The 27,742-nt window shown below is 50.7% G+C and overlaps 2 protein-coding genes across 7 annotated transcripts; one reads left to right on the top strand and one right to left on the bottom strand.

Annotated features, from left to right (window-relative positions):
- Positions 1-278: 278 nt before the first annotated feature.
- Positions 279-24,408, bottom strand: ARHGAP1 (Rho GTPase activating protein 1). Of its 6 annotated transcripts, none has more exons than XM_068683778.1 (14): positions 24,156-24,408; positions 20,235-20,418; positions 19,617-19,709; positions 14,811-14,840; positions 9,314-9,401; positions 8,939-9,070; positions 8,379-8,465; positions 7,666-7,764; positions 6,856-6,963; positions 5,552-5,628; positions 5,363-5,440; positions 4,663-4,791; positions 4,338-4,441; positions 279-3,739 (listed from the first exon to the last, which is right to left on the bottom strand). In XM_068683778.1, exons 2-14 carry the CDS (start codon positions 20,371-20,373, stop codon positions 3,560-3,562), a joined length of 1,344 nt encoding a protein of 447 aa, XP_068539879.1. In that variant the 5' UTR covers positions 20,374-20,418; positions 24,156-24,408; the 3' UTR covers positions 279-3,559. The 6 variants fall into 6 exon arrangements, with proteins under 6 accessions (XP_068539879.1, XP_068539880.1, XP_068539881.1 ...); XM_068683779.1 differs by lacking the exon at positions 24,156-24,408 and adding an exon at positions 24,001-24,130; XM_068683780.1 differs by lacking the exon at positions 24,156-24,408 and adding an exon at positions 23,854-23,994.
- ZNF408 (zinc finger protein 408) lies at positions 23,079-27,742 on the top strand. Its single transcript, XM_068684264.1, is given in 5 exon segments — positions 23,079-23,113; positions 23,604-23,743; positions 24,400-24,633; positions 24,636-24,916; positions 24,919-27,742. Coding segments are annotated over 5 exon segments (1,380 nt in total). The 3' UTR covers positions 25,609-27,742.

Raw genomic sequence — 27,742 nt, 5'->3', positions numbered from 1 at the left:
CTCGCCTCATCACCAGAGGGAGGTAACACCTTGGATGCCCAGCCCTGGTTAGGCTCCTGCTGTCAGGAGAGAGCCAAGCTTGTAACACTTCATTCTTTTTCTAAATCTCTTTCCAGCCTGATGCTCCTGCAAAGTACTCCTACCTCCCCGCATTACTCACATACGAGGCATCTCGTGCTCATTCAGCTCTCTACATGGCTGTGGCTGGCAGCACAGCCAGCCTTCTGCTTCTTGGAGTGGTGCTGCAGCTGCTGCCACGGGACAGACACACCTGGAGCTGGGATTACATTTCCGTTTTTATTGAAATACAAAAAGTGCAAACCGTGAAATACAAGATCGGTGCAGATTAGAAGGAAATAAACAATGTGACTTAATACCACTGTGAAAACCCCATCCCTGCACCTAATGAACGTCGACAGAAAAGAAGGCAGGGAACACCGGCAACAAAAGCAAAGCCAAAAATTTTGCACAGGGGCCCCTGTGCTTCAAAGAGGAAACAGGGACCAAACTGGCGCTCAGCTCTCTGTCAGATTTGCAGACATTGCCACAAGGCATCCAGACGGCTGCAGCCCCCTCTGCACTACCCAAAACCTCTGATACCACAGCGCAGCTTGGGGCAGGGAGCAGGGAGTGACCGGGGGCAGGTAAGACAGCACCCCAGAGGGGGAATGGCCTAGGTGCTAAAAAGCAGAGGTGTGGAACAGAGCAAATTCTCCATCCCCGCAGGGAGAAATGGCTCATTGCTAACCTGAAAGACAAACCAGAGACCTTGGGCAGCTCTACGAGGAGAAAAATGACAAAGACGGGCACCCGCAGCAGATCCTGGCCCCAGCGACACGCAGAGGACAGCAGCAGCCCGGCCAGGCCTGCGCCCTGCCGGCGGTGCTCCCCGCGAGGAGGCTGCCCAGCGGGCAAGGGGATTTCATCCACCCAGCAGAGGCTGCGGACAGGCCCAGGCCAGTTCCCTGCTCAAATCACAGGAGGGATCTCTCCAAAGAAGGCATTCAGGAGGGGAGAGTGCAGAAGCAAAAGCAGCCCCGGTTACTGTGCCTACTCCAGGGCCCCTGGCAGCTCCCACATGAGGAGCCTGGGAGGAAAGGGGATATTTACACTGGGTCCCTTCCAGGATTTTCAAGCACTTTCCCACCACGACCAGTAGCAGCTTCCTGAACACCCTCCAAATCTGCTCCCTGCAGGCACTGACCTGGAGCAGGCTGTTATCCCTGCCTGCAGGGGGTGCACCAGGCTCCTTTTTGCTAAAAAAAGGAAACTGGATTTCAAAAATTCACAAAAAAACAAAAACAAAACGAGAAAAAACAGCCACCCAACAAACTCCAGAGGGAACACAGACACTTGCAGCGACCCCGGCTCTCCCCCTGGAGAGCAGCTGAGCTACACCAGTGCTGCTCCTGGCCACCAGGCATGGGCTGCAACCTGCCACCCTGCCCAGAGCTGCAGCTGCGCGTAGGATCAAGGCCTCGTGCCCCAGCAGACAGGCACTTGCTGTTCCAAGCTTGTTTGTCCCTGGAGAAGTTAGCTGGGTTTGCCTTTCCTGTAGGGAGATGCAAGCAAGGCCAGAGCCAGCTGCAGAGCCAGAGCAGGCGTCTCCCCACTGGTAAAGCCTAACTGCAGCAGCTCCTATCTTGGCCAAACAGGGAAGAGTCCTACTCTTGAAGGAGGGAAACTCGGCAACCTCATAGCCTCCTTGGGGCAACGTCCCCTCTACCTAGAAGGGATGGGGCCCAGCCCTGCCCTAGCACACCTCTGGCTCCAGCCTTAGCAATGCCCAGCTCCCACCCGCTGTGCCGCCTCCCAGCCAGCCGGGTGCTGCCCCACCACGCTCCCTGTGTTGGCACCCAGCCCCGCTCCTCAGCTTAGCAGAAACAGCCGCTTCCATCAGCCCCGCAGCAGGGCTCGCTACCTTTCATTACAGCTGGGGCACCAGCTTTTGTTCAGGCTGAAAGGCTGTGAAGAGGCAAGCCCCATTTAGCATCCAGTAGCTTGTAAAAAAAATGAGTTCTGTTTGGTCCGAACCGTTTGTCCCCGGGGCCAGATGCAACAGGGAGCGGGACTGGCCCAGGCATGCAGGGCACGAGATACAAAGGTAAATAACACCAGAGGAATAAGGCGAGAAGCTCCCCGCTTCAGAAGCTCCCTCGGGCCCAGGCTAAGGGCAGGGATCGCTTTGAGCTCAGGCCACCAGCAGGCTCCACCCCAAACCGACAGAGCGATGCCCTGCTCGGGGAAGGCACCGGGCACATCCTGCCCTAAACCTGCCTCCAGACCTCCCAGTTTTCTCCAGGGCATAGAGGATGTATCTGAGGAGGCTTCCATGGCAGGATGCAAGGGAACTATGAAGCGAGGAGGAGAGAGGGCAGGGCCCTCAGCATGGAATAGCTGTTCCCTCACAACTTTGGCACACGAGAGCTCAGCACCGGGGCAGAAACCTGTAAGCCAGGCCTGGTGCACCCCAGAGCGAGGCTCCAGACCTCCCCTCAAGGCCACGCTCACTGTTGCGTTGTGCTAGAGAAAGTTCTGCTCAAACTGAAGAAAAAAGAAGAACCACCAAGGCAGGCTGTGCCTGGCAGCACAGGTACACACGCCTGAAGGAGTACAAGAGGCCTCGTGTTGCTGCCACAGGGCAAGGCAGTGATCTTCATGGTGTTCAGCAGCTCGGTGCCACCAGGGCACCTCCTCCCGTCTGGGAAAGGGCCCCAGCCAGCCCCCTGCACAGCCAGGTCCAGCACGAACCTTCCCAGCCAGGCTGGAAATGCTGCTGGAGGGACAAAAACACCTGAGCTGGGTAACTACAGGAGCAACCTCACCCCAGTAAAAGCTGAAGAGTACCTGGAGTGGGTGAGCCCAGAGGAATACGGGCTGAATTCAGCTTCCCTGTGCTGCAGTCTGGCAGGCCTACACAGCCCACGTGCTGTGAACCTGTATTTCACTTGCTGGTCAAAACCGTGGGCCTGGAGAGGTGTTTGCAAGTGCAGAGCACGATGCTACATGAAGCACAAGGGCTGCCTGCTCCCTTCAGTGCTTCAGGTGCCTCTGGGAGAAGGCAGGATGCGTGTTCAGTGCTGGAAGATGGCACTCAGCAAGAACACCTCTGCCACAAACCCAGCAAGTCTGCCCTAGCCCTGGTAGCCCAGCTGAGGCAAGGGGAGCGAGCTGGGGCTGTTGGGAGTTTAAACCAAAAAAGATCTTTGCTGAGGAAGGGACCAGGAGGGCAGAAAAAAGGCAGGTGAGGGAAGGAGGAAAGGAAGGCGGGTCATTATAGGGCGGCAGGCTGGTGATGAGCCCTGGAGGAGCTGCACAGACTGGCAGGTTGGGGAGGACTCCACCCAGCAGCCGGGAGACCAGCTCCCATCCCCACCTGACGCAAGAGATCTGCTGCTTACTTACACTTTCTCCACCATCTCCACAGCCCTCATTCTGCTCATCACCCAGGGGATCAATGGTCCCTTTACACTGGAGGCAGCTTGGTCACAGCTCCAAGACAAGGTGGGAAAGAAGGTGGGAAGGTGGGCACAGTGTGCTGGAATGGGCTGGCCTGGATTCAGGCCTCCACGTTCTCAAAAAGCTCCTTCTGGTGGTCCAGCAGGAACTTGGTAAAGGTATTGATGGGGTTGATGGCTTTTAGGGTGATGGCTACATCTTTGGCCCACAGCAGATTCGGGCCAAACACAACTGCCAGGTTGGTGTTTGTCATCTTGTTTCTGTCACTGTGAGCAGAGACCTACGTGGGAAGAAAAGAGACCATCGTGAATCCTACAGAATGACAGAGCAGCTACCCTCCACCCTCCCCAAAGCCAGAGCTGGCAGACTCTCCAGGTAAACTGGAAGGACGATGGCAGGCAGAAGCTGAAGACCCACTGCCAGAAGATGGCACATGATTTTTAGCATTCTGGAGGTGAGGAGCAACATCTTGAAACTCCCCACATCCCACTATGGCTCAACAATCAGGCCATATGATAATAGGACCAAGAGCACTGTCAGGCAGTACCTCTGCAGTCCAGATCATCACTAACCAAATGATCTAGGGTAGATCTGTGACTCCTCCCCTAGTCCTATCTTCTACTCAGTTATTTTTGCTGTTGTACCTCCACCCTGGGGAGCTTTCAGCTTCCCTGGTACAGCTCACACTGGCTTAATGCCTGCCTGCACCTCTCAGTCATGAGACCCCATATAAGAGGAACATAGGGTAGAGAGAGGCAATCTGCTAGCTTGAGACTCATTTCTTCTCAAAGGGAAGGAGGGAGCAGGCAGGCAAAAAGCCGATGCAAGGCATAGGCAACTGAACTAGAAGACAACTTCCAAATCTCAGAGCAGCTCACCTGCACCAGGAAGGCTGTCAGTAAACGGAGCACTTCGTAGTTTTCCTCTGGCAGACTTTGGAGCGTTTTGCGAACAACGTCCACACGATTCTCCTCCTCCACACCTAAAATGCAGGAGAGATGGGACAAGCAGGTCCATGAGAAATTCTCATCTCTCCACACAAAAGATGAACACCTCAGCACGCATCCCAGTGAAAGCACAGTTTGCTGTCACGGGGTATCCCATGCAGGACTGGCCGTTTCACAGATAAGGGTGGTTTGGAAGATTTGTCTTTGGCCAATGCAACATGCAGGGTATATAGAGCACACTCTTGTTACAACTCACTCTGGAAGCTGACAACATGGCTGTAGAGGCCAAAAGTGAGGAGGGGCTCGGGTAGCTCCCTCAGGAAGGTCTTGAGAATCACAGCAGGGAGGTGGACATCTTCATACTGCTGGAAATCTACCGGCACGCCTGAGGAAGTAAAGCAGAGATTCAGCATTCACTGGCCAAGGTAGGATCTCCTCCACAGAACGTGGCACGATGGTCAGAGCCCAGAACTGCGGAAGCAGCATTTTAAAGAATGTAAGAGGATAATGAAGCACAACATCTTCTAACAGAGTGAAAAAATGTGTCCCAAAAGCATATGCAAAGCACTGCTGAATCCATCACTAACTCATTAGAAAAAAGCAAACCGAACAGATGACCAGGTTTCTTCCTTGTCATCTTCAGTCCCTCTGGCATAACTAGACAAACGTGGTATATCCTACCCTGAGAAATGGGGAAATATTCAGGACAGAAAAGGGCAGTGCAGGAAACAGGAGTGGGAAGAACTATGCTTCCCACACAGCAGAAATACTATGCAGTGTCAGATGCTTCTTCCTTGCAACTCAGGTCTATCCCCGATGGGGCCTCCCCTAGAGAAGGTGAGGATGGGGCCTCATCAGAGAAGGTGAAGAGCCATGCTGGACTAGCTCCAACACCGTTCTAGCTAGACAGTAGGAGTCAGAGAATGAGACGGGCTCTGCTGAGCTGGGACACTTACCCATGTTGTATTTCTGCTGGACCTCCCTGACAACCTGTGTATTGGCTGATCTCCGGAAAATCCCTTCTGTTGCAAGAGCTGTCAAGGGAGAGCAGATGGAGAAGAAAGATCAGATACGCAGGAGTCTCTAAGAACATGGGTCTTAACAATCATAATTATGAGGAGTTGCAGCTTCCCTTAAACACTTACCGTGCTCCTGCAAATGAGCAATGGTCTCTCTGACCACCAGAGGAACAGGAGACTGATCAGGGCTCTTCTCCCTTAGACTGTGGGAAGAGACAAAAGGTTACAATAACTCATTCTCCCTGCCCAGCATGCAGCCCCTGAGAACTGAAGTTGCCCACACAAGCACTACCTTTGATTGGCACTCAGGATCTTGCTATCCCAGTCCCCCGGTTCACCTATTATTCCTGCCTTCTCTCCTGTTCACCCATCGTGCTGTCATTCACTGGAGCAAGTCTGGGATCATTACCACACTACAGCAATATTTTCTTTGTCTTCCATAAAAACCATAGCATGTAGACACCAGGGCAACAGGGTTCCCAGAAGGCAAGGTTGCCAGTTACAAACCAGGTGAAGAGAGTTAAACTGCCTTTGTCTTTCCCTCTTGTGGGCAAAGGCAGGAGGAAGCTGACACAGACATACATGGGATAAACTTATCCACCCAGTTCCTGTGATGGAAGACACACCAACACAACAGCTGTCAAGGAAGGCCTAGTGATGCTGAGGCATCTGTGCCACCCTCACTTGCACAGTCTGTACCACTTGGTATGGAGCTGTTCACCCCTCTCAGGCCTCTACCAGGCTCAGACACACAGCAACACAGGGATTACTTTTGGAAATGTTGTGTTGCAGCTGGGGAATGCATTCCCACATTCAGAGGATCTGTCTGGACACACAACGCTGGCCCCTCCTCATTCCACAGCCACAAAATTGCACTCAAGGTTAAAAATACCTTCAGCACTTAGCCAGTATCACTATCCCTTGCCAGTGTCTGTGTTTGCCGGTGTCATTGTGCAGGAATGGGTGGTGGAAATCAGTACAAGGGTAAGTAGAAGTGCTTTTAAAATAGTAATTATGATATGGAAAAAAAAAAAGATCTGCAGTCCTACTCAATAAAAATAGCACTGTAAAGACACCTCAATCCACGTCTCATGTACTTCCTTCGCTTAAACGAAGTTTTTAGTGGCATGGAGCTGTCCTCATGGTCCTTGTTTTGTTTCTCCTTTGGTAAGCCTTAGCTGCAGAAACAGCCTCATTCTAATTTAGGATGGAGGTTAGGATCTAGTCCGGGAACAAAGAGAGCTGAACTGAACTGAGTCAGTCAGGCCCTGGACATGAACACAGAGTTCCTCAGAAGGATGATTATAGTTTTGTCGGAAGTCCAAACTGCAAAAAATTTTACAACCACTCCTGCAGCTGTTCAGTTATAAATACAGTAACCTCATATCCACCAGGTCAGAGTTAAATCAACATAATCCAGAGATACTCACTGCTGGAGCGAGACTCCAAACTGCTGGTTTGGCAGTGGTGGGCGTGGGGGTGTTGGCTTCTGGGGCACTTGGGCAGGCTTCTGCAGGGATCTCAGATATTCATCGTATCTGTGGCAAGACAGAATAGTAAAAAGCCAGTCCACCTCCAGAAAGAGCACAAACCCCACACTGCACATGACCCACTGCTAACACACTAGTATCACCTCCAGCCTTTGCATGGTTCCATTTATGCAAAAACAGGACAGACAGCCCTAGATAAACACATATAAATATTTGGTTGCCAGAAAAAAAACAAAAAGCAGAAGGGAAGGAAGATATATATGGAATCAAGAGCTGGAGAAGCTGAAGATAACAGCACAAGAAAGAGGTCAGGGCAGCACTGTTTGTGATGAGACAGTTGCACAAGTGTGCGAGGGACGGGTGGTTGGACCAAGATTGTGGTAACTTTGGGAAGTCTCAAAGACAAGCTGAACTGTGCCAAGGGAGGAAAATGGTTGCCCAGCCAGAGCAGATACACACCACAAGGTCCAAGACAGTGTTAATGTCAATAGCTTGCAGAAAGCCCCTGAGGGGTGGTTGGGCATGATGGGTGCTCCACTGGAGAAGCTTTTTTTAACTCAAGGACAGAACTGGGTACTGGGGTGCACACACAGGAGAGACAGTGAAGAGAAACAACAGTCTGGTAATTTGCCACCACTCCCTCAAAAAACACTGCATAGGCGGTGCAATCTCTTTTTTCCTTTGCCATTCATCCAGTAAAATCCCCTCTTGTAGAGCCCTAAACAAACGGGAGATAGGTAGCACTCTCACTTCAGCACTTGGCTCGGGATCCCCAACTGTTCCAGCTTCACGTACTCCTCCAGCTCACTGAGGAAGTTCACATAAAAGATTTTTCGTCCAAACTTAAAGCTGAAAAACAAGAGACAAGTAGCAGGTAAGGAATCAGGAAATCCAGTAGAATAATGGTGGACTTCTTACAGGCAAGCAGAGTAGGGGTCTGAAAGAGACATTGACGGCTATGAGACAGTATGGCTGAACAGCAGAGGTGTTGCCCACGCAGCTCTACAACTCCACATATTTTACCAGGAGATGCCAAGACTTTCCAGGTCCCATCAGAAGCCCTTGCAGAAGCAGCCTCCCTAAAGCCCTGGCTTTCTCCTTCCTAAGCTCAGCAGTAAGCTGCAGACAACTTTTTGATTATTTTACAGAGTTAGGATTTCAGCATCAACACAACGAATTAAGTATAATTTAGACCAATTCTCTCTCTTCTTTTTTCATTATTAGCAGAGCCTGCACCACATTACTTCCAATTGGCTGGATAACCAAGGAGCAGCGCAGATCTGCATATTCTGTTGGTAGTTGTTGCATCTGAATATTTCTGAGCTCAGAAACAGGAGACAGCAGAGGGCAAGGGCCAGCAGGGCAGGCTCTGCAGCCTGGGCACATCTTGTGTCCCCCCCCCCCAAGAACTGCCCCATTACTCCCCATCAGTGTGAGGATGTGGGTGCCCAGAGGCTTCCTACCTGATCAGAGGCTTGAAGAGAATCAGCAGGGTCTTGATGAACATGGTTGGGTGCACAATGTACAAGGCTTTGATGTTCTTCTTGTACCTGCCAAGAGAAGCTAAGTAAGGATGAACTGTGCCTTAAGCAGGGAAACCAACCTTTTCACAAGCTTAAGGCATCCCAAATGCTCCATTCCTTTTGGATTCTGCCTCACCACTCCCCAGAACCCTGCTCTTCCACACTTGATAGCAGCGTCAGGCTGCCCAGCAGCCTAAGGGCACGCTCTACGTTATTCCAGCATTCATGCAGCAGCAGTGACCAGCCTCACCAAGAAGCAACAATTATACCACGGGGCTGACACACTTGCACTGCTTCCTGATTTTGCTGCTTGCCCGTTGGCCAGGAAGAGCTGGGCATCCTGTGATTCAGCCTGCATCAAAAAGAAAACCACCTCCACAAGCAGTAGAAACGAGCAATAGTAAATTATGATCACCAGGCTACGTGGGGGCAGGGGAAAGATCTCCTGTGTTAGGCTGCAGAGCAGCATGCTACACCCTTGCCTGCTGCCCCCTACTCACTTGCGATCAAATTCCCTGTAGGCGTCTCGCAGCCAGCTCAGGGATGGCTTGTTCTCACTGGTCAGGCCGTGGTGCAGATACACCAGTGTGTAATCACTCTCCACATACTGGTCCAGTGTGAATTTCAGGTACCTGAAAACAGACAGCTGATGAACTCGCTTCGTGCTTTGCCACACAGAGGCTCGTCCTCCCTTTGGGCCTCTTTTTAGCGTGCCATAGCAGAGGATTTGTATTCCCATCAATGAATGTAAGCACTTTGCAAGGACATGTCAAGATAAAGAAGACACTCCATATAGATTTAGCCTCAGGCATCCAGTACCTGGGAATTGTGTCAGGGTTAAGAAGTTAATAGCAGCCTCCGAAGACACTACTCACCCCAGCAGTTTCACGTGATCAAGCTGATGACTTGGGGGCATCCGGCAGGCACTGAACAAAATGACTTTCCTTCCATATTTGTCATCACCTGCAGATGAAATGCCAGAGATTACAGGGAGTTCCAGCACTACGCTGTGGTCTTGGCAGCAAAGGGGTAATGGAGCATGGAAAACCACCATAACAAGGCAGAAATTGAGATTGCCAAAGCTGACAGTAAAGGTAAACCTGACTTTCAGCAGAGTTGCCAGAGGCCTAGTATAGGAGCAAAAACCTGAACCCCAAGGGCCTGGCAAATTGGCAATATGAACAGAGAACAGTCCATGCTCCAGCCCTGAAAGAAGAGGAAGAGTTGGAAGCCAGGATGAGTCAGAGCATGTAGGAATGGAGGCCTCCGGTACAGAGCAGAGTACCCAGAGCATTAGTCCTGCAACGCTGCTCCCAAGGCCACTGCTCCCCTTGTATGTGTGCACAGGGAGGCACAGGAAAACTGCCCCTCACAGGCACAAAAACTGCTCCTCCCCTTCTGCACACAGTCCCAGACTACTCATGGTCTGGTGTGCGTGGCTTTTGTGTCACCTACAGCTTCATCCTGCACACGGAACAAAGCAGTTTCACATCCTGAAAACCAAGAAATTCCCAGAAACAGGCAGGCCCAGCCACATCCCAGAGATGAGAAGCAAGCATCATCACAAGCCTCTTCTACAGATGGACCAGGTTAGCCCCACCAGATTCTCCACAGGGGTCTGCAGAACAAGCTGCTGTTCACTGCTTCCCAGGTTTTTCCATCTACAGTTGTATTTTCCCGTTCTGAAATGGAAGGAACTGCGCAGTGTGGCACAACTGAGCCAATTCTATGTTGAAACCCCAGCAGAAAACACTCCCCACCACAAAGGAGCCAAATAACCCATAAAGCAACCTCATCATCTTAGGGGAGGACACTCCCAGCCACCTCTTGAGGCTTCAGAGACAACGAGCCAAATCTTCCCCAAAGCAGCTCTTCATACATCGGCGTATTTCTGCCGGCATCACGAACAAAACCCAAGCAGGTGGGCATGGACACGCTTAGCAGACACGCTGGGGGAACTGAGGGATTTGGGTAAGTGAGAACCAGGTCACAAATCATTTGGATATGCAGAGTTTGAGGGAAATCTGGTCCTCTCCCAGATGGACACCCCCCCCGAATTCATTTCCATAAGGATGACTTACTTCTTAGCACCCGTGGAGGTGAAATTGTTCCTTCAGTGTCAAGGGTTAACGTTTTCTTGTCTTTTTGGCTACTCACCCTGCTCTGAGAGCAATGGTTTCTTGTCAAATCAGAAGGAGCACAGCACAGTGAAAGGGGCTACTGAGGCTATATTCAAGAAGGCCCTCCTCCCTCCCCTGCAGCACAACCATCCCATTCAGACCACATCACAGAAAGCAGCAAAGATCTCTACTTATATGCAGGATAGCCCTTTAGTACACATTCCTCCTGAAAGATATCCTTTTCCCCATGCTGGATTTGCAGTATTCAGAGCATGCAGCTGTTTCCTCTCCCTTGCATGGGCTCCAGTGTCCAAACCCTGCTTGGTTAGACTTGCCATGCAGCAACTGAGATCTTAAATCAAACCTGAGCAAACCTGAGGCTTCCAGGAGCAATGCCTGTTTGTAACAGACGACCACTGCCGCAGCAAAAGGAAGCCAGAGAATTTACATACACAAGCCACGACATTAAGAAGCCTCTAGACCTATCTTTTATCCCTACCCTGGCCAGAAGAAGACTCCCTCTGCTTTTTCACTTCTGTTTTTCCCTTGCAAGTCTCACTTTTAAGCCACTCACCAGACAGCACGAGACAGAACGTAGTGATGCACACAAGCCAGAGCCTCTACAAAGGTTAGGGACACTGAGGCAGCACTGGGTACAGCCCAGGAGAGGCTGGCAGAGGCTCACACTGACACACACATGCGCAGCTGGGGGCAGCTCAGGAGGACACACGACCCAGAAAGCAGGACTAGAAGAGAGTGATGCAAGGATGGTCTGGAACAACCGGGTACAGGCACAGCCAGGCCACGAGACCAACATCACATTGCACATCCCACGGCAGCCCACTCTCTGCCTAGCCCGGAGTTTCTTGGTAGCTTGCTGTGAACTTTAGGGCTGGCTCAAATGCACGTGAGGTGTCTACAGAACAAAGAAAGGCTAGAAAGTTCTGGGCAAGAGGGCACAGCAAACTGTGGCTCTACCCAGTGGTCTTTAACCACTTTTATGGCACCATCTGGAAGACAAAGGATCATGCCTGCACAGAGCAGCAAGAAGACGGCAGCATGGAGAATCTGCTGAGTTTTGTGGTGATGAAAGAAAACGGCCACAAAGCCCACCGATCTGTGCAGTTCACAGCTCTGTTAAAGCAGAATAGCTGCTGTCTTCAGTTAACAGGATGCAACTCAGATCCACATGGATGGTCTGAGGGCGTGAAGCAGATGTAAGCTTGACGAAGGCAGGCCTTGGTTGTGGAGAACTGCAGTACAGCTCCATCCTCGTGTGATGTTGCAGATGGCCACACAGCCCGCTCAGGCTCCTGGGCGCTGACTTCCAGGCTGGACAAATCACAAGTCAGGAAACCCAAAACCTTGAGCACCTTCCTCCAGAGTGACATGAAAGCCTTCAGTAGGGCCTATGCACAGTCCAGAATCTCATTTCTTACACAGCCTTGGTGAAGAGCCCTGGGATTGCTGATAAAAGAAAAAACAGACAATCCACGATTCTGCCACAGGGAAGATGGCATGTTTCCCCTGGATAATTTACAGGGCCAAGCACACCAAAAGATTACCTACAGTCCCTTGGATCACTGGAAAAGGAGTGGCCCTTTTTGCCTTCCAAATACAAATGAATTTTTGCATGAGAACTCCACAGGAACCAGCACGCCCATTACTGAGTTGTGAGTTTCACACTGGGCTCAGCCTGTCAACACAAACATTCAAACCCACTCAGTGCCAATCCTGTTTCCACCTGACGTATATCAGATCTGGTTTCTCCGGATATAAAGTTCAGCTCCTGAGCATCAAAGATGAACAATCAGCTGGTCCCAGTTTATGAACAAGAACCTAAAGCCCATTCCATGTATTCTTGGTTGCCAGAGGAAACTGCCTCCAGGTGGCCTCTGCCTCAGACTGAGTGGTTCCTTATCACGTTTGATCTTTCCCAGATGCTCCATCCCTTGTACTGTTTGTTCTCTTGCTTGCAGTATTAATTTTATCTATCTACACTTTCACCCCTTGCTTGCAAGCGCAAGTACCTACAGTTTCCACTGAGCACAACTGTAGACCATGAAGTAGCTGCTCAGATTCTCAGGCTGTCTGCTACCTCTCCCAGACCAGAAATGCTCAGCAATAGTTAACAACAAACCAACGAGGAGGCAATTATATATGTTAGCACTCTTGGAGCACCCCAACAGAGTGCACGCCTTCGTATGTTCATGCATAAAACATACTTTCAGGGTACTCCAGAACCCACCGACCTCCCTATAGGCTGGAATTCCCAATTATTATTTTGTAAACAACAAAGAGCAGGACAGCAGCCAACACGCAGAGCCTACCAGTCAAGACTGCTGCTCATCTAAATAGATATTGACTTGTGGCACTCAGATGCGCTGATTCTCCTGAACGTTGCTGCGGTGCTTTTAAGGCCCAAATTCAATTCCAACTCCCTCCTGAAAAGCAGTGTTTCCAATGCACTCCTGAGACGTGGGCTGAGAACACCATTCTTGCAGTTCCAAACCATCAGCGTAGGACCATGCTCCTAGAACAGCTGAAGTTTAATCACCAAGGCTAAGGTTTGCAACCCGCAGCAAAGCAAACGTACCAGAGCAGGAATTCCTATCAAGGTAGCAGGACTGTCCTGAGACAGGACTCTGCTAAACAAATCTGTACGACCAACACGGAAAGTACGTGCTTGACTCACAAATCCTGCTATATATTTCTAGGTGTTTCTCTTGAAAATTATCAGTCAGCTTTTCTGCCGCGATTTGATGCTACCAGTAAACGTGCAGCTCAGGTGCCCTGCTCATTTGCCAGATACCCTCAGCTGAGGATCCCACTTCGATGGAAGATGCAAGTGAGAAGATCCTGCTGGTACGTGGATACTGAGAGAATGTAGACAGATAAAACTTGCCACCAAACACTTCCCATCCCTGGAAGTGCTCATGGCCAGGCTGGATGGAGCTTTGAGCAACCTGTTCTAGTGGAAGGTGTCCCTGCCTGCAGCACAGGGGTTGGGACCTGATGGGCTTTAAGGTCCCATCCAACCCAAACTGTTCAGTGGTTCTGTGAAAAGCTAGTGTCATCAGTAAAGCAACAAAGCTGCCAGGTCAGGGAGAAGGAGGAGACACCACTACAGAAATCCAGAACACCCCTACACAAGTTTCACAAAGCTCAGGATGCTTATCAGAGCCACCATCAGTAACAAAAAAAAAAAAAAAAAAAAAAACAAAACCTCCACTAATGAAATTTCAGGTTCGTGGCAAACTTATGACACAGTGCTGTGTTAAAGTATCCACAGTAGATTTTAGATGCCCGAGGAATTCCAACATGGATGTAGCCTCTCAAGAAAAGAAAGTAAGGAGGTTGAAGTAGCAACATTTTAATACAAGACATCTTATACCTAGATACTCCCAATATCCAAACTCTGCTGGAATTATCAAGCTTTATCAAGTGACTAAAGCCCTAACTGATTAAAAAAAAAAACAAAACACAACCTAAAAGATCAGATTAAATAATGTAAAACAGAAGGATGTCTCCCACAGCAAATGGTGGACAAGAACCCGTGTAATGAGGATCAGCATTTCCATGGACTGTGCGAAGATCTTGGCCTGCTGTCCAGAAACAGCAGAAAGGATTTCATACCACGAGAATTTAATCTACACCGAGAAGTGTGGAATCCTTAAGGCTTGGGGCTGAAGGCCAGACTATTAACAAATGCTCAGCAAGCACAGAGCAGTCTAGCACAGCTTCAGGCTGGAATAAGGAACAGGTGACCAAAACCCAACATCTCTGCAGCCAAACGAAGAACTTGCTCATAGTAGCTTCCAGCTGGAGAATCCAATTTCAGTGCCAGCTGCACAGTAAGTGCACGCAGCAGCGGATCGTCTGAAGGAATGGGAAACAATCCTAGGATGAGCTTCTGAAGCACACACGACAACGAGGTATCTCTGTGTTCGAACTGAACTGGTCCAAGCAGGCCACCACCAGAAGAGGAACAGGATTTACACTGAGACCCGACAGCCCCAAAGTGCCCCAAGTTAAAGCCCACGGGCCAAATTTGGCTCAGATGATACTGCTGTGCCTGAGGCAGAGGTGCAGTCCTCAGACGACAATTTTGTGCAGCCTTTGGACTCCTGAAAAATTGCCAGCACAGCCCAAGGCTGAGCAAAGTTTGGGCTCCCCTGAGATAACCCAGCTACAGGCCACGGTCATGCTGAAGGAATACCAGGATCTACAGCATCACAAAACATCTACCTACCTGGTTGGGCCCCATCAAGTGCACCCTGGTCTGGAGGAACAGAAACAAGGTTATAGCAAGCCAAGTTTTGCGCTCTTTTCCAGAAAGTAACCTTGAGCATAAAGTCTCAGAGTCTAGCCAGATTGCCGCTGGGATGCATTTACTTGCCGTTGTGCAGCAATTAAGCTCCTTCATCTTTCCCCCATGCTCCTCTCCAAAAGTAACCATAACTAACAGAGGTGGTAATCCTGTACCCAGAGTTCCTGAGCCTCTTTCCTGAATTTGCAACAAATTCTGCATAATCCTAGTCCAATTTCTGGCACTCGCAGTTAACACCTCCCCCACCAACAAAATGGCAACCACCATGCTGCCACTTTTAAAAGGGTTAAATGCCACAAATTCGGAAAGTTAAGGTCCTTTGAACAACCTGCAAAGTGTACATAGGATGACATCACTCTGTATGAACAGCACGCTCAACAGACTGTTTTGGGAGAAGCCAAATCTCACTAACAGGAACGTGAGGACAATTTGGATCTTCAACACAGGTTATAAAAAAGTCTTATTAGATTCTGAATTAAAAAAAAAAAAAAGGCAATTAGGGGGGGAAATGTTTTTTCTGTTCAGGGAGGAGGTTATGAAGGCATTTATTGCCATCCCCAGCTCCTTTCCATCTCTCCCACAACCATATATGCTCCCCAGACCCAAATGGGCCTGTTGACATAGGAAGCTCAGTAGAGCAAGGGTCTAACGAGAAACTCTCCATTCCCTTGATCTCTTATCTCAAAACATGGTGCAGAAGCTGGGCTGCCTTTGGATGGGCCCAATTCCACAGAAGCAACTCGTCATTCCGTATCATATAAATACTGTTAAAAAAAAAAAAAAAAAGAGCAAAAGCCAGAAAGCACATTCAAATGCAGCAGAAATGCAGGCTTCCCACATTAACGGAGCCCAAAATAATGCACCGTGCTAGAAAGGGAAAGGACCCTTATTATCAGAGGGGTGCAACGATGCAACCTACTTCCTAAGCAAGCTTTGTCTGCAACTTCTGCCTTTGCCTGCTTGGTGCAACAGCAGCTACTGGTGCTTGCTCCAAGATCGATTTTATCTCCCCACATCCATCACCACCATCGTCAGTATTAGTTACAACTTTGGCACCTGCAGCCAGCAACGATGCTTTTTAGGCAGGTTTGGTACCTGGCACAAAGAAAAAGGATTCTCTGCCATCTAGTAATGCTCAAGAACAGCTCCAGCTTGCCACCTGGCTCCCCCATTTCAGTAGCAGGTCTTACTACACACTGGCACCAAGCCTTCTCTGCAAGGGCAGCCCTACAGGCTGCCCATTAATGGGGGGAGGCAGCAGATTTCCCACAAGACTAGCAGAAACATGCTTTGAACCTCATTAAGGCACTGAAGTCACTGGGCAGGGACTACGTAGCAGCACCTTTGCCACAGCAGACCTGGCAGCAGGACACAGCATCTCTTAAACTTATCAGAAGTTTGGGACGTGGGACGGTTCAACAGCCTTCAGCCAGAAGCCCGTGTTTCCTCCAAGCATTACATGACGTAAGGAAAAAAAAAATATCACTTTGCAGAAGTGGTTTGTGCAGTGAAACCGAGCTACATCTGCTCCAACTTTATCCACGTGTAAAGACAAATTAATTTGCTACAGCATTCACAGAAAGAAGAACTCAGAGTCAGGAAGAGCACAACCACAGGGACCTCTCCACCACCTCCGTAAGATGCTCCAAAAACAAACCGCTGAGGGCAGGTCTGAAAGGGCAGGTAAATAGTGCCGTCTCTTTCCTTCCAAAAAACATTAAATTCCTGAACCAAAACAAGCCTTCCTAAAACATTCTGGTTCGTAACAGCGCCTTTTGTCCTGTCTCCCTGTGAGGCACCCCCCTAGGAACAGCAATGACACGCCAGCTCTGTTCCGTGGACAAAAGGCAGGTCAGGCAGGTCGTGATGCACGGCCCCTTCCAGAAAGGTCCCAGCCCCCAGGAGATAGGAGCACAGGGCACGAAGGGGAGCTTCCATGAAAGTGCTGCGCTGTTCTGAAGTGGGGGAAATGAAAATGGAAACTTTTTTTTTTAAGGCAAACTTTATTTTTTGAATAATTTCCTTCCTCTTAAGCCAGATAGCTGTGATAGCGAAATCTGGCATGACTTGATTTGAGTCACAAATTCAAGTCAGCAAGAAAACGAGCACGCTAATTTTCTGTAATCAGAACTGGGGTTTAGTTTGTTTTGGTGGTTGTTTTTTTTAATTTCCTTTCCTTTTTTTTTTTAATGTTTTTAAAATAAGCTACTATTAACACCACGCACCAGCCCACTAGAAGCAGTTAGTGCTCTGACCACACAGGATAACCCTGGGATCTCAGCCCAAGGACGGTAACCAGCCTTCTGCTTTTGTCTCAAAATAGCATCAGCACCCCAGAATGTATTTTGGGGAAAGCACAAACAGAATTAGCCATATGCTTTCTGCTCTGAAGCGAAGAGCAGGGAAGAACACAGAAGTGAAAGCTCATAAACAGCAGAATGGATAAAACTACCCTTGATCTGCTGCCACCTGCTCATATTTACAGGAGAGCTGGGGTGGAGCTGTTTTGCTTCAGACTCAGCGTGGCAAACGTTGGCTGCACCTAGAAGTGCTGACAAGCACAGCTCGTCAGCAGAGCCAGCACCAAACGGTTCCCCTTTAATCCCCCAGCGAGATTTTGACTCCCCAGGCTACTTCTAAAAGGATTTTTCCAGCTTCCCCAGATAGTTTGCCTCCAGTGACAGCCCAGAGAACATTACCCTGTCTGATTCTGTGAACGGTTAATGTTATTAATTATTGACCAAGAAAACTGAACAAAACTGCTTCAGCTCCAGCCCCCACCTTCATAAATCCTACTTCCAGGAGATGAGACAACACCAGTGAGCCTCAAAACGAAAGCGCCAGCAAACCCACTACGTGGAGCTGGGCTTCTTTACCCAGAAAAGGCATTGCACCACATTTTGTGGTGGGCCCTATCAGACATTTTCAGATAAACAGGCTAGTGGTGGAAAGTGGCTCATGGCAGCCAGCAACAGATGGCTCTGCGAGATGCTGCTGCACTGCACAGACACGCAAACAGGGCCGGGGAACTCACCCGAAACACAAATTCAAGCCATGACGGGGAAGAGATGCCCTTCAGAAGGCAGGCACACCTCCCAGGCAGCCATCTTACCGGCCTGAAACGCTTCCAGGAAGTTAGGTAATTCTTCGTGTGCTATCCTAGATGCCTGTGTCAAATGGCTGCTTTCCAGCACCACCGAGGCATCATCTCCTCCGCAGGGATACTCAGCGAGCTGGTAAAACAGCCGCCGTGTTACCTTGGAACAGGAATCCCGCAGAAAGGCTGGTGCTAACATCAAGAGGCAGAGCACAAAGCATGTGCTGGGCTTGGGTCGACATTCCAGTCTTATCGATGTCTGCGATCTAAACACTCTGCTAAGCACTTGGGCTTTGTCTGCAGCGAACAACAGTGCAACTTAACTCACCAGCTCCCAGAGTTCAGGAACACCGGGCACCTCTGCCGCTTGCATTACAAACGCTCTAGCTACAGTCACTGAAAGGGCAGGACTCCACGCATTTGTTCCTTTGCAATTTCAGCAGCAGGGAGGCCAGAGTGCAGACCCAAATTAACTCCAGTCCTGGAAGCCCAGCCCCATGGAGCAGGTTACTAACACATCTGCAAATCAAAGCGCTCGTGGAGAATCTGGAAGACACAAGGGCTCAAATGCTAAACGCTCTGCCTGTCATCCTAAGCAGCCAAAGGCACACAGGGAGACAAAGAAGGTTTTGAGTTTGCCATTATCATTTTGTTCCCTAAAAATGTAACATGAGAGGTCAGGAGAAAGGAACTTCATTCTAGATGACAGCCTAGGAAATAATAATGTCAGGACAACTCTTGCCAAGGTTCTTGCCTGCAAATCTTTCCTCTCTAACCCAGCCCAGCTGCAGAACAACCCTTTATCAGGAGGACTCCAGCTTGTGCTTCCGCCTCTCTGCAAATTCTTACGTGGGGCAGGAATCAAGGTACAGAGAAACGGCGAGAGGAAGGGAAGGAGGTGGCTGTAGATGATGAAGGAGGAAGTGTGTCAAGTCCCAACAGGTTGAAGAGGCTTTTTTTTTCTTAAGCAGGGAATGCAAGACAAACTAGAATGACCTTCCCTCAGACTTACCACAGCGACCTAAGAACGGTCTCCAAGAGTTTTTCTCATGGAGGTCCCAGCTGTAAATGCTGAGGGTTAGCGTAATTAAAATAATGTTGATGAGACAACTACACAGAAGAAATCAGAATGTTTGCAACCCTGAATGGTCAGGTCCTTCCTTGCAGTGGACCACAGGCCTCTCCCCCATATTTCAGGTTTCTAAAAATGCTGAATAAGGACAGGATGGCAAACTGGCCATTCGGATACAACAGAGCTGCCACACTCAGTCAGCTGAGGGAGCTCACAACTAGGTAATTTGTGTGACATTATCATGTAGAATCCACGTCTTGTGCTCAGGATACAGTCAAGGATACACACCTAAAACAATTTGACAAAAGTGACCAAGTCCTGCTAATAATATAATCAAGACAGCAAGAACCAAGAAAGAATGCAAGTTTAACCAAGGTCAGTGAAAAACTGCATTTATGGCAAGCATTCAAGGAGTTTGGCGCTCCTTCTCTTTATGATGCCAGCTGTCATTGCCACTTGGGCCTGGCACGTAGCAAATGCCCCCACAACTCCCTTTCAGAGACCTTGCCTCAGCCCAGCTGCAAAGATATCCGAGGGGAAAACAGAGAGCAAAGACTACCTGCTACTTCCACAATGTGGTGCCTGGCGATATCGTAGTAGGGATCATCCCATCGCAGGTGAGTGACGGGCTCAGGGGAGCCTTTGGAGTCCTCTGCACAAAACATAAGGAACAAGCAATTAGCAGAAGGGATCTGGATTGGCTGCCCTACGTGCCCTTCAGCTGGTTTCCCACACCTCCTCGGGCAACAGTTCATAGCACAGGAGTTGACTGCATTCCTACAGACTTTCAGAGCAACAGCCCAGTTCTCCAGTCCTGCTTCCCATATGGCATCTCAAGACTTTTCTATCCAGGAAGATCAAACTGTCCTGCAAGAGACCATAACAGAGGACACTCAAGGATTTACAGCGTGTCCATACTGTCACCATCAAAGCGCAGGCAGTGCCAGAACTGAGAAGAATATATTTACAAAGAATACATTTACAGCAGCTGGCTCGGAGCTTTCAGTGCTATTCAATGGCAGGGCTAATTCACTCGGGCGTGGTGCAACAGTAATGGGTCTATAAAGCTTTTAGATGGAGCTGGGACTCTGTCTGCGTGCAGATCTGACCACAATGATGCAGGACAAACAACTCCTTTTTGGCCTCAAGCCAGCCCTCAAATTATTAGGACACTTACCTGATTTGGGGAACGCAGGGACTTCATCTGCTGGCCAGTTCTTATCATCTATGGAGGCCAGTTTGAGCTGGCTGAGGGACTGGTTGGTATCATCCAAGTTCAGGTCATCCTGAAGCTCTGAGAGCGGGTCTGTAGCCATGGTGCCCAAATGCCGCCGTCTGTCCTGCAGCGCCTAGAACACAGACTGCAGAGATGGCTAGGTGAGACACCGAGACCACGAGTTTCCCTCCCCAAAGAGGCTCTTCCTCTTCTCCCTGATTTTCCCCCAAGCCCGCCTTTTCTTCACCTACCCCAAGATCGTGCTTCCCCTCCCCCTCAAGGCAAGCAGGAACTCCTCCTCCTCCCAGCAGCACCGACATATGTCAGCTTTTTTGTGCCAGTTGCTCCCAAAAGGCCGTCGGGAGCCTGTACCAACCCGCTCGGTGAGGCTCTGCTTGACCACAGCTGTGTCCAGATCAGTTTCTCTCCTGGCACAGGAGCAGCAGTGAGCCGCCCAGGAAGGCGACAGGCTATGCCAGCCCCTGCCTGACACACTCACTGCAGCTAAGAGCTCCCCCTCCCTCCGAAGGGCTGGCACAAAGCCCAGCCCTTTCCACAGTTGGCCCAGCGCTGGAAGCTTTCCCAGGAATCACCCCCCCTTCTCCCCACAGGGGAGGGCCAGAGCTCTCAGCAACACCAAAGTGGGTGCCTCGGTGTGCTGGGATCTGCACGCACAAGTGAACAGCTCCGAGTTTCTCAAAACAGGATTTTCGAAGGATTTTCTCACTCCCACCTGGAGCAGATGCTCTGTCAGACCCAGCTCTGAGCTGGCACAGGACGCAGCACCCTCCAAGGGTACCAGCTCTTTGGGAGACCCCTAGGGAACTGCTGGTGCCCTCTAATGTCAGTCTCCTGGAAATAAGCAAGGAAATACTGGCAGCACAGACAGGCAGACCTCGACTGCTCACACCGAGCAAAGCCAGCATCACCACAGGGACAGCAGCTCAGGGCCAACAGGCCGCGAGCCAAGAGGAACTGTAGCAAAACAAACTGACACCTTGCATCAGCAAGATTCTCTGTAACGCTGGTTCGCGGGCAGGCTCGTGCTTGTTTTCCATTACGAGGGGAGTGCAGGGTTCAAAGATGATCAGAGGAGGCACAACACCTCTCTGTGGAAAGATGACACCCAGAGCAAGGCTATTTCCTTTAGCAGAATGGAGGGGGGAGACGATGTTTTGCATCTTCCATCCCCAGAGCTTGAACGTGTGCATCCATCCAGAGAAGATGAGCAGGCAGCCACGGGGATGTGAGCACAGAACTGGACAGTCGGCATTTGCCCCCTGTCCCTGGATTACTCCCTGGGAGGACGGGAGGCGTTCTCTCTTACTCATCAGTTTACAACCAGTTTTCACTTCTCACGGGCTCCCAGGGGGCTGGGAGCTATGGCTAAGCAAAAGAAATTGGATTCCCAAAACAAGAACGAGCAAGACACACACAGCAGTGGATCACCACAGCGGAATGGCAAGCACGAGGGGTCTGAGCACAGCAGCCGAGCGGAGGCCCAGGCAAAGTTATTCCCTGCCCTCCTCCCGCAAGGGCTGAGAGCTGTCTGACCTCTGCTCTCACAGTGGCAGGGAGCAAGAAATCAGGTTCCTCTGCACCATGAGCTCATGCTGGAACTACGCAGCAGCAGGGCCGAGTGACAGCCAGCTCCCCACCCCTAGCAACTGCTCGGATTCCTATGGTAACGCCAGGCACCAGTGCCTGTGACTCAGTGTGCTTAAAGCGCTCCCCGCTGCGGCTCAGCGGCCCCACAAGCCAGCATCCGCGGCCCCACAGGGCGGCCTGCTGCGTGTGGGCCCCGAGTGCACCCAGTTCCCAGGGAATTCCCAGCCCCGGTGGGGACAGAGGACCCACCTGCACCCACTGACCTATTGAGACACCTTCCAGTTCTCCAGAATGCCCCACAGCAACCGCATCCCCAGAGCAAGGTCCCGAAGTGCTCAGGGGCCAAACCCAAATCTTCCTACAGAGCAGCGGCAGCACTCCCATGGGGCCAGCAAGCCACCAGGTCTCCTCACTTCTTGCTCCAAGGATCATGACTTGGCTTCGGAGACACCTGGCAGCGCTTCACCAGGGCACAAGGGCAGGTTGTTGGACACCACCGAGGGACTTCCCCTTGGGCATGCTCCTGAAATTAATCCTAGTGTGGCACCATGAGGTAGAAGGAAGTCATCGCTAGGATCCTTACAGTTCCACACTGCAAAAGGAGCCAAAATAGCCTCTTGCCAAAACTGTCCTTACCCCTTGCCAGACTTGCCAGGTATCTGCTTTTTTTTTTCACTACGGGGCAGGCAGCTCCATTGCTCGGCTCTAGGTTAGTGCTTCACGACAGAAATGTTAATGGAAAGAGGATCCAATCCTCACAGATCGCAGGCTCTGCTTGTGAACCAGCCTGTAGGGCCCAGGGGATTCCAGAAGGCTTCTCACAGAATTTCCCCCAGTCCTTTACCAACTGTACAAAAGCCAAAAGCACAGCATCTCCCACATCAGAGCAGTTCAGAGAAACACAACCCTCTCAGTGCCCAGGAACTAGTGGGCACTGAGAAACAGACCTGGAGCTGAAGGTTCAGATGTAAGAAATTAAATAGGGATCTATGCCCTTATGGGCACACATTTTACTTTCTGACAGAACAGCTGCACCTGTCTAGCCAAAACTGACCTGGAAGCAGGACCTGTTGTTAAACAGAAAGTGCTCCTGCGTCAGTGTAAGGGTGAAGTAGCTGTCAAAAAAAACCACCAGCATTTTAGCAGATGTAACACAATTTAAGAGCCCCACGGTTCTTAGATAAATGTCCCGACAAGATGCAAATCGCACACCCTGCACAGCCAATGAAAATGTAAGGAAAGCGATGCAGCTAGATTTAAAAAGTACGAAGCCTGCTCAAGCATTTAAAAACTCAAGAATCACTCCTGACATCAGAAGCCAGGCTCTAACAAGACAACTCCTTCCATTTTTCCAAGTGTTTTCTGCACCTTTCCTGGTGATCTCAATGCTTGCTGAGCCACGTCCTTGGCTCTCTAATAAAAACTGACTTTTTGGCTAACACAGAGATGTGCAGAACAGCACGTTCTGCAGACAGAGAGAAATCCCGGCCCTTTAAAACACAGTTTTTATTGCTGGACACTCCCTGTACAAGATCCTACCAGAATTCACCCAGGGAAGGCAGCTCTCTGGTATCGATGACGTGCTGGTGGCTGCTGTTCACAGACTTTTTGGTGGTGTTTTTTTGGTGGTGTTTTTTTTCCAATTCCAGTTTCACCGCCTCGCCATCACTTGTTTCTAAACCCTACCTCCTCTGCAGTTTCCTTTTCCTGTTTTTCTTCCAGCCCTACTATTAATCCCGAAGTAAACCTGCACATGGGACGCGCGTTAGCACCCCCCGGGCCCGTCCTTCCACCCGAGAACACCACCAAAAGGCCAATGGCTCCTTCTCCCCGACCAATTACCACCGCCACGCTGCAGCCAAGCAGGAATCCCAGTCCTGGGGTGTCTCAATGATTTCTCTGCCTGTGCTGCCACCCCCAGCCCCTCCCAGCTTAGTTTTATTTGCCCCAACGCCTGTTTCGCTGCACCCACCGGTCAGTAACAGCGACGGACACCTCAGCAGGCAGCGTTCCTGTGAGGCACAGCCCCTCTGGAGGGCTCCTCTCCTCGTAACACAACAAAAGGCAGCCAGCTCCTCAGCAGCACACCTCAAAGCCTTACATTAAGGCTGCGACTCACCAGGAAAAGGGCTCAGTGTCCCCTCACGGGCAGCCGCTCACACGCAGCCGCGCCGCTGAGGCGCGGGGGCAGGCAGCGCCCCGCCGCCCTCTGCCCCTCTCCCCGTCTCCTCACGCCCCGCTCCCAGCTCCGTGTCCCCCCCTTTCCACCGGTACCTGCGGCCCTCCAGCGGCCTCCTCCCGGCCCTGCCGGCCGCCCCGTATCCGGCGGAAGGGCGGCGTGTCGCCGGGGGAACGCTCCCCGCCCCGGCCGCCTCCCCCCCGGCAGCACGGAGCGGGCTGGAGCCCGGCGCCGAAGCGAGGAGGGGAGAGCCCCGCTCCCAAACATGAGCTGTGGAGAGACAAAGTGCCACGGGCCGGGAATCGGCACCTCCAGGCCGTCCCGAGAGTTAATGCCAAGGGCAAGGACTGGACGAGGGTGCGGAGCCGAGATCCGTGGCAGGAAAAGTGGAGATGGGGCAAAAAGAGGCGTGCTCGGGAGAGCGGGAGCTGTCATTGCCCTCAAGTGGGCAGCTCCAGAAGTGCCTTAAGGGCTGTGGGGCCAGGACAGCTGGGGAAGAACCCCGGCAGCCCAGGCCTTCAGGAGAGGATATAGGGACTTGCAGGAAAGAAAGCAAAGTTTGCGAAGCCTCCAAGCTGGGATCCCAGAGCATGGGGAAAAGGGCTCAGTGGAGCAGCCTGGAGAGCAGGAGGACTGCATGGAGCTGGTGCGGGGTCATGCTGGCAGCCCAGGTCCCCCACCAGGTGCCCTGTCCCACAAGGAGCTGGCCAGGCGCAGGTACCGGTGCGGGGAGTGTGGCAAAGCCTTCCTGCAGCTCTGCCACCTCAAGAAGCATCGTTTCGTCCACGCTGGCCACAAACCCTTCCTCTGCACGGAGTGTGGCAAGAGCTGCAGCTCGGAGGAGAGCTTCAAAGCCCACACCTGCTGGCCCACCGGGGCGTGCGGCCTTTCGAATGCCCCCAGTGCGACAAGGCGTAGCGCACGAAGCACGACCTGCAGGAGCACCGGGTCCTGCACAGCGGGCAGTGCCCCTTCTCCTGCGAGCACTGTGGCAAGTCCTACACCCTGGCCACCAAGCTGCGGCGCCACCAGAAGTGCCACCTGCCTGACAAGCCCTACCAATGTGAGCTCTGCAGCATGGGCTACAACTTTTCACAGAGCCTGGTGCGCCACATGCTTGCCCACAAGGCGGAAAAGGACCCTGAGGGACTGAACACCGCAGGGGCCTCTCTTGCTGTGGACCTACCCCAGGCAGCAAGGAGAAGGCCTCAGAGGAAAAGCCATCAAGAGGAGGAGGTGGCAGAGCCTGCCTTGCTCATGGTGGAGGTGCTAGAGCCAGAGAATGAGGCAGAGCTCCTGATCACAGCCAGTGGTCACTGCATTGCTGCTTACCAGCCTCAGGGCAGCCCCCCAGGTCCTGAGGCACACAGGAGACCTGCTGAGCATTTGCCATCGACAAAGGATGTCATTGAAATCACCATCTCCAAGCATGAGGACAAGTGCGTTATTGTGCAGGACAAGGGCTCACCAAGTGACGTGGTCATCATCCAGGAGGGGGTGGGCTTCGGAGCAGTGGCCGAAGTGGTGGAGGTCGAGACTGGGACCTGACTATCTCAGCTTGCAGAGCTTCTGTGCAGAATATTAAAGTGTAAACCTAGCTCTGTTGTTTTTGTTTGTTTGTTTGTTTGTTTTGTTTTGTTTTGTTTTGTTTTGTTTTCTGTGGCAACAAAGGCCCTGGGGCTCAGCACCAGGCAGAAATAGTAGCAGTAGAGGTAACTTGTGGGTGTAGAGCTCGGTCTTTTCAGTAGCTGCTATGAACCTGCACGTGCCAGGCCTGGTGCAGGGAAGGCATTGGCTGTTGATGGGAATAACTTAGAGAGGAAACAGCGTTTTAACAAGCAGGGCCCCTGCTCTGCCTGTTACATTGTCAGCGGGTGATGGTGCACCATGGGGAAAAATCTAAAAGCAGCAGCCTTGAACAATTCCTTCCTTTCAAATTTTTCTTTTCCTGCTTAACTGTTGCTATTCAAGCACTTTTCTGGGATTTTATGCTGGAGCCCAACAGCATTTCTGACCACATGAGCGTGATGCTAATGCCAGACATTGCTGGGATGCATTTACAAGCATTTACAAGGTGTCCCTGTTGTGTTTTTTTTTGAAAACCATTTTTCAAAACCAGCAGAAGCAAAGTCCTGCCTTAGAGCTAGGGCTCAGTGTTTTTCCTCTGTTTTCCCCTGTTTTGTTTGCTGTTGGCTTCCTGGCTCTCTGGTACTGGATGGTAAAGGATCGTTTCCTTTCTCACAGTACTAGGAGCATTGTACAGTGAATTTTCACTGTTCCCGGCCAAGAAGTGCCTTACCTGTCCAGGTAAGGATTCAACAGCTCATTTCAGTATGCTCAGATTTTCCCTTCCCCCGCCACATGCAAATGGGGTTGGCTAATCTGTTTCCTTGTTCTTTTTCTTGTATTCTTGCTTCCTGTCTTCCAGTTCTTTCCTGTTCCTGCACCATAAAGCTAAAAGACAGCAAAACTGCAACTACACCCCAAATATTCCCACTGCTTCATCTTCTTTAGTGCTCATCTGCCATCTGAGATACACTGAATAAAATTGGTACCTGGAAAGAAGTGCACATTTCCAAAGGCCATGCAAGTTTGGCCTTATAGGGAGAAATCAACAGTATCAGCCTTAGCAGAGATCTTTCAGTCCTGCCTGCCCACACTTGCATTTCTTACACAAACTGTTTTCATTTGCCACCTCCTTAACTTTAGCCATTCATTGTCTCCATCTTGACCCTCTCCAACATCTGCGTTTCCCTAGAAAGTTTTGTTCAGAGGCCTAAGTTCTTTGGGCTTTTTATGCCCACTGCAAAAGGAGGGGATAGTGTCACCTGAGAATCATCAGTAGCACAATTTGCTTTTGGGGCACTGTGAAGACAGTAATGTGACCATCTGAGAAACTGTTCATTGTGGTTTTTACTCATCTTTCTTTCAACTTTTTCCATAAACTTTTATGACTAGTTTGTAGATGAGGTACTAGAGTCAGATCCACAATACCTTGATTTGAGGTGAGGCAGGTAGGTAAAATTCAGCTGATGAGCTGCTGGATATCCTCATTTTCAGCTATTTTCTCTGAAGTCGGGGCAGATGCGCTGAGTCTTTGCCCTGAGGGCTTGGAGACAGAGCAGTGGGAGCACAGGTGTATGCGGGAGGGCTTAAATTTGAAGCTGCACTGCTTTCTACTGCTCCCCCTGTGGTGCCTGACTGAACTCTTGCAGCTTTCAAATATTGACACAGCTGCAAAGTGTTCTCACTGGAGCTCTCATGCTGTGTTTGAAGCCTGTGCCCTCTGTCACAGCACAACTGGGAGAGAAGGGGGAACAGCAGGGCAAAGGGAAGGGGAGAATCCAGGCCCCTGTTGCTTAATCTGCTGCCCTGTAACTGCCTTCTTCATTCTGAGTGAATAGGGGAGAATAAACAGGAGCAATTAAGTGGTCCTAACAGAAAAACTGTTGTGTTAGTGACTGTGAATATCCTTTTGCTTGACGGTAAAAGTGATGAATAGAATTATTTAATTCTAAGGAAATCCTATCATAACTCCAAAGACGAGGATGCTGGGGAACCTCAGCAAGGATAGGATCTGCAGAACTCGGGGTTCACAGCATCTGTAGAGTTGTAAGATGTTCAAATGCCATCCCCTTTGTCTCCAATATTATCTTCAATAAATGGTATTTTAATTAACATA

Source organism: Anas acuta, chromosome 5, assembly GCF_963932015.1.
Source record: "Anas acuta chromosome 5, bAnaAcu1.1, whole genome shotgun sequence".
Lineage (NCBI taxonomy): Eukaryota > Metazoa > Chordata > Aves > Anseriformes > Anatidae > Anas > Anas acuta.
The sequence above is the reverse complement of the archived record's forward strand: the minus strand, read 5'-3'. Positions and strand labels throughout refer to the sequence as shown.

Excerpts from the sequence above, each read along its gene's own strand:
- ARHGAP1 (XM_068683778.1), bottom strand. The coding sequence starts at position 20,373 with ATGGCTACAGACCCGCTCTCAGAGCTTCAGGATGACCTGAACTTGGAT. Across the intron at positions 4,792-5,362 it reads CCAGCAGAAATACAACATGG|GCGTGCCGGTAGATTTCCAG; the intron begins GTAAGTGTCCCA and ends TTACTTCCTCAG. Across the intron at positions 4,442-4,662 it reads CCATGTTGTCAGCTTCCAGA|GTGTGGAGGAGGAGAATCGT; the intron begins GTGAGTTGTAAC and ends CCTGCATTTTAG.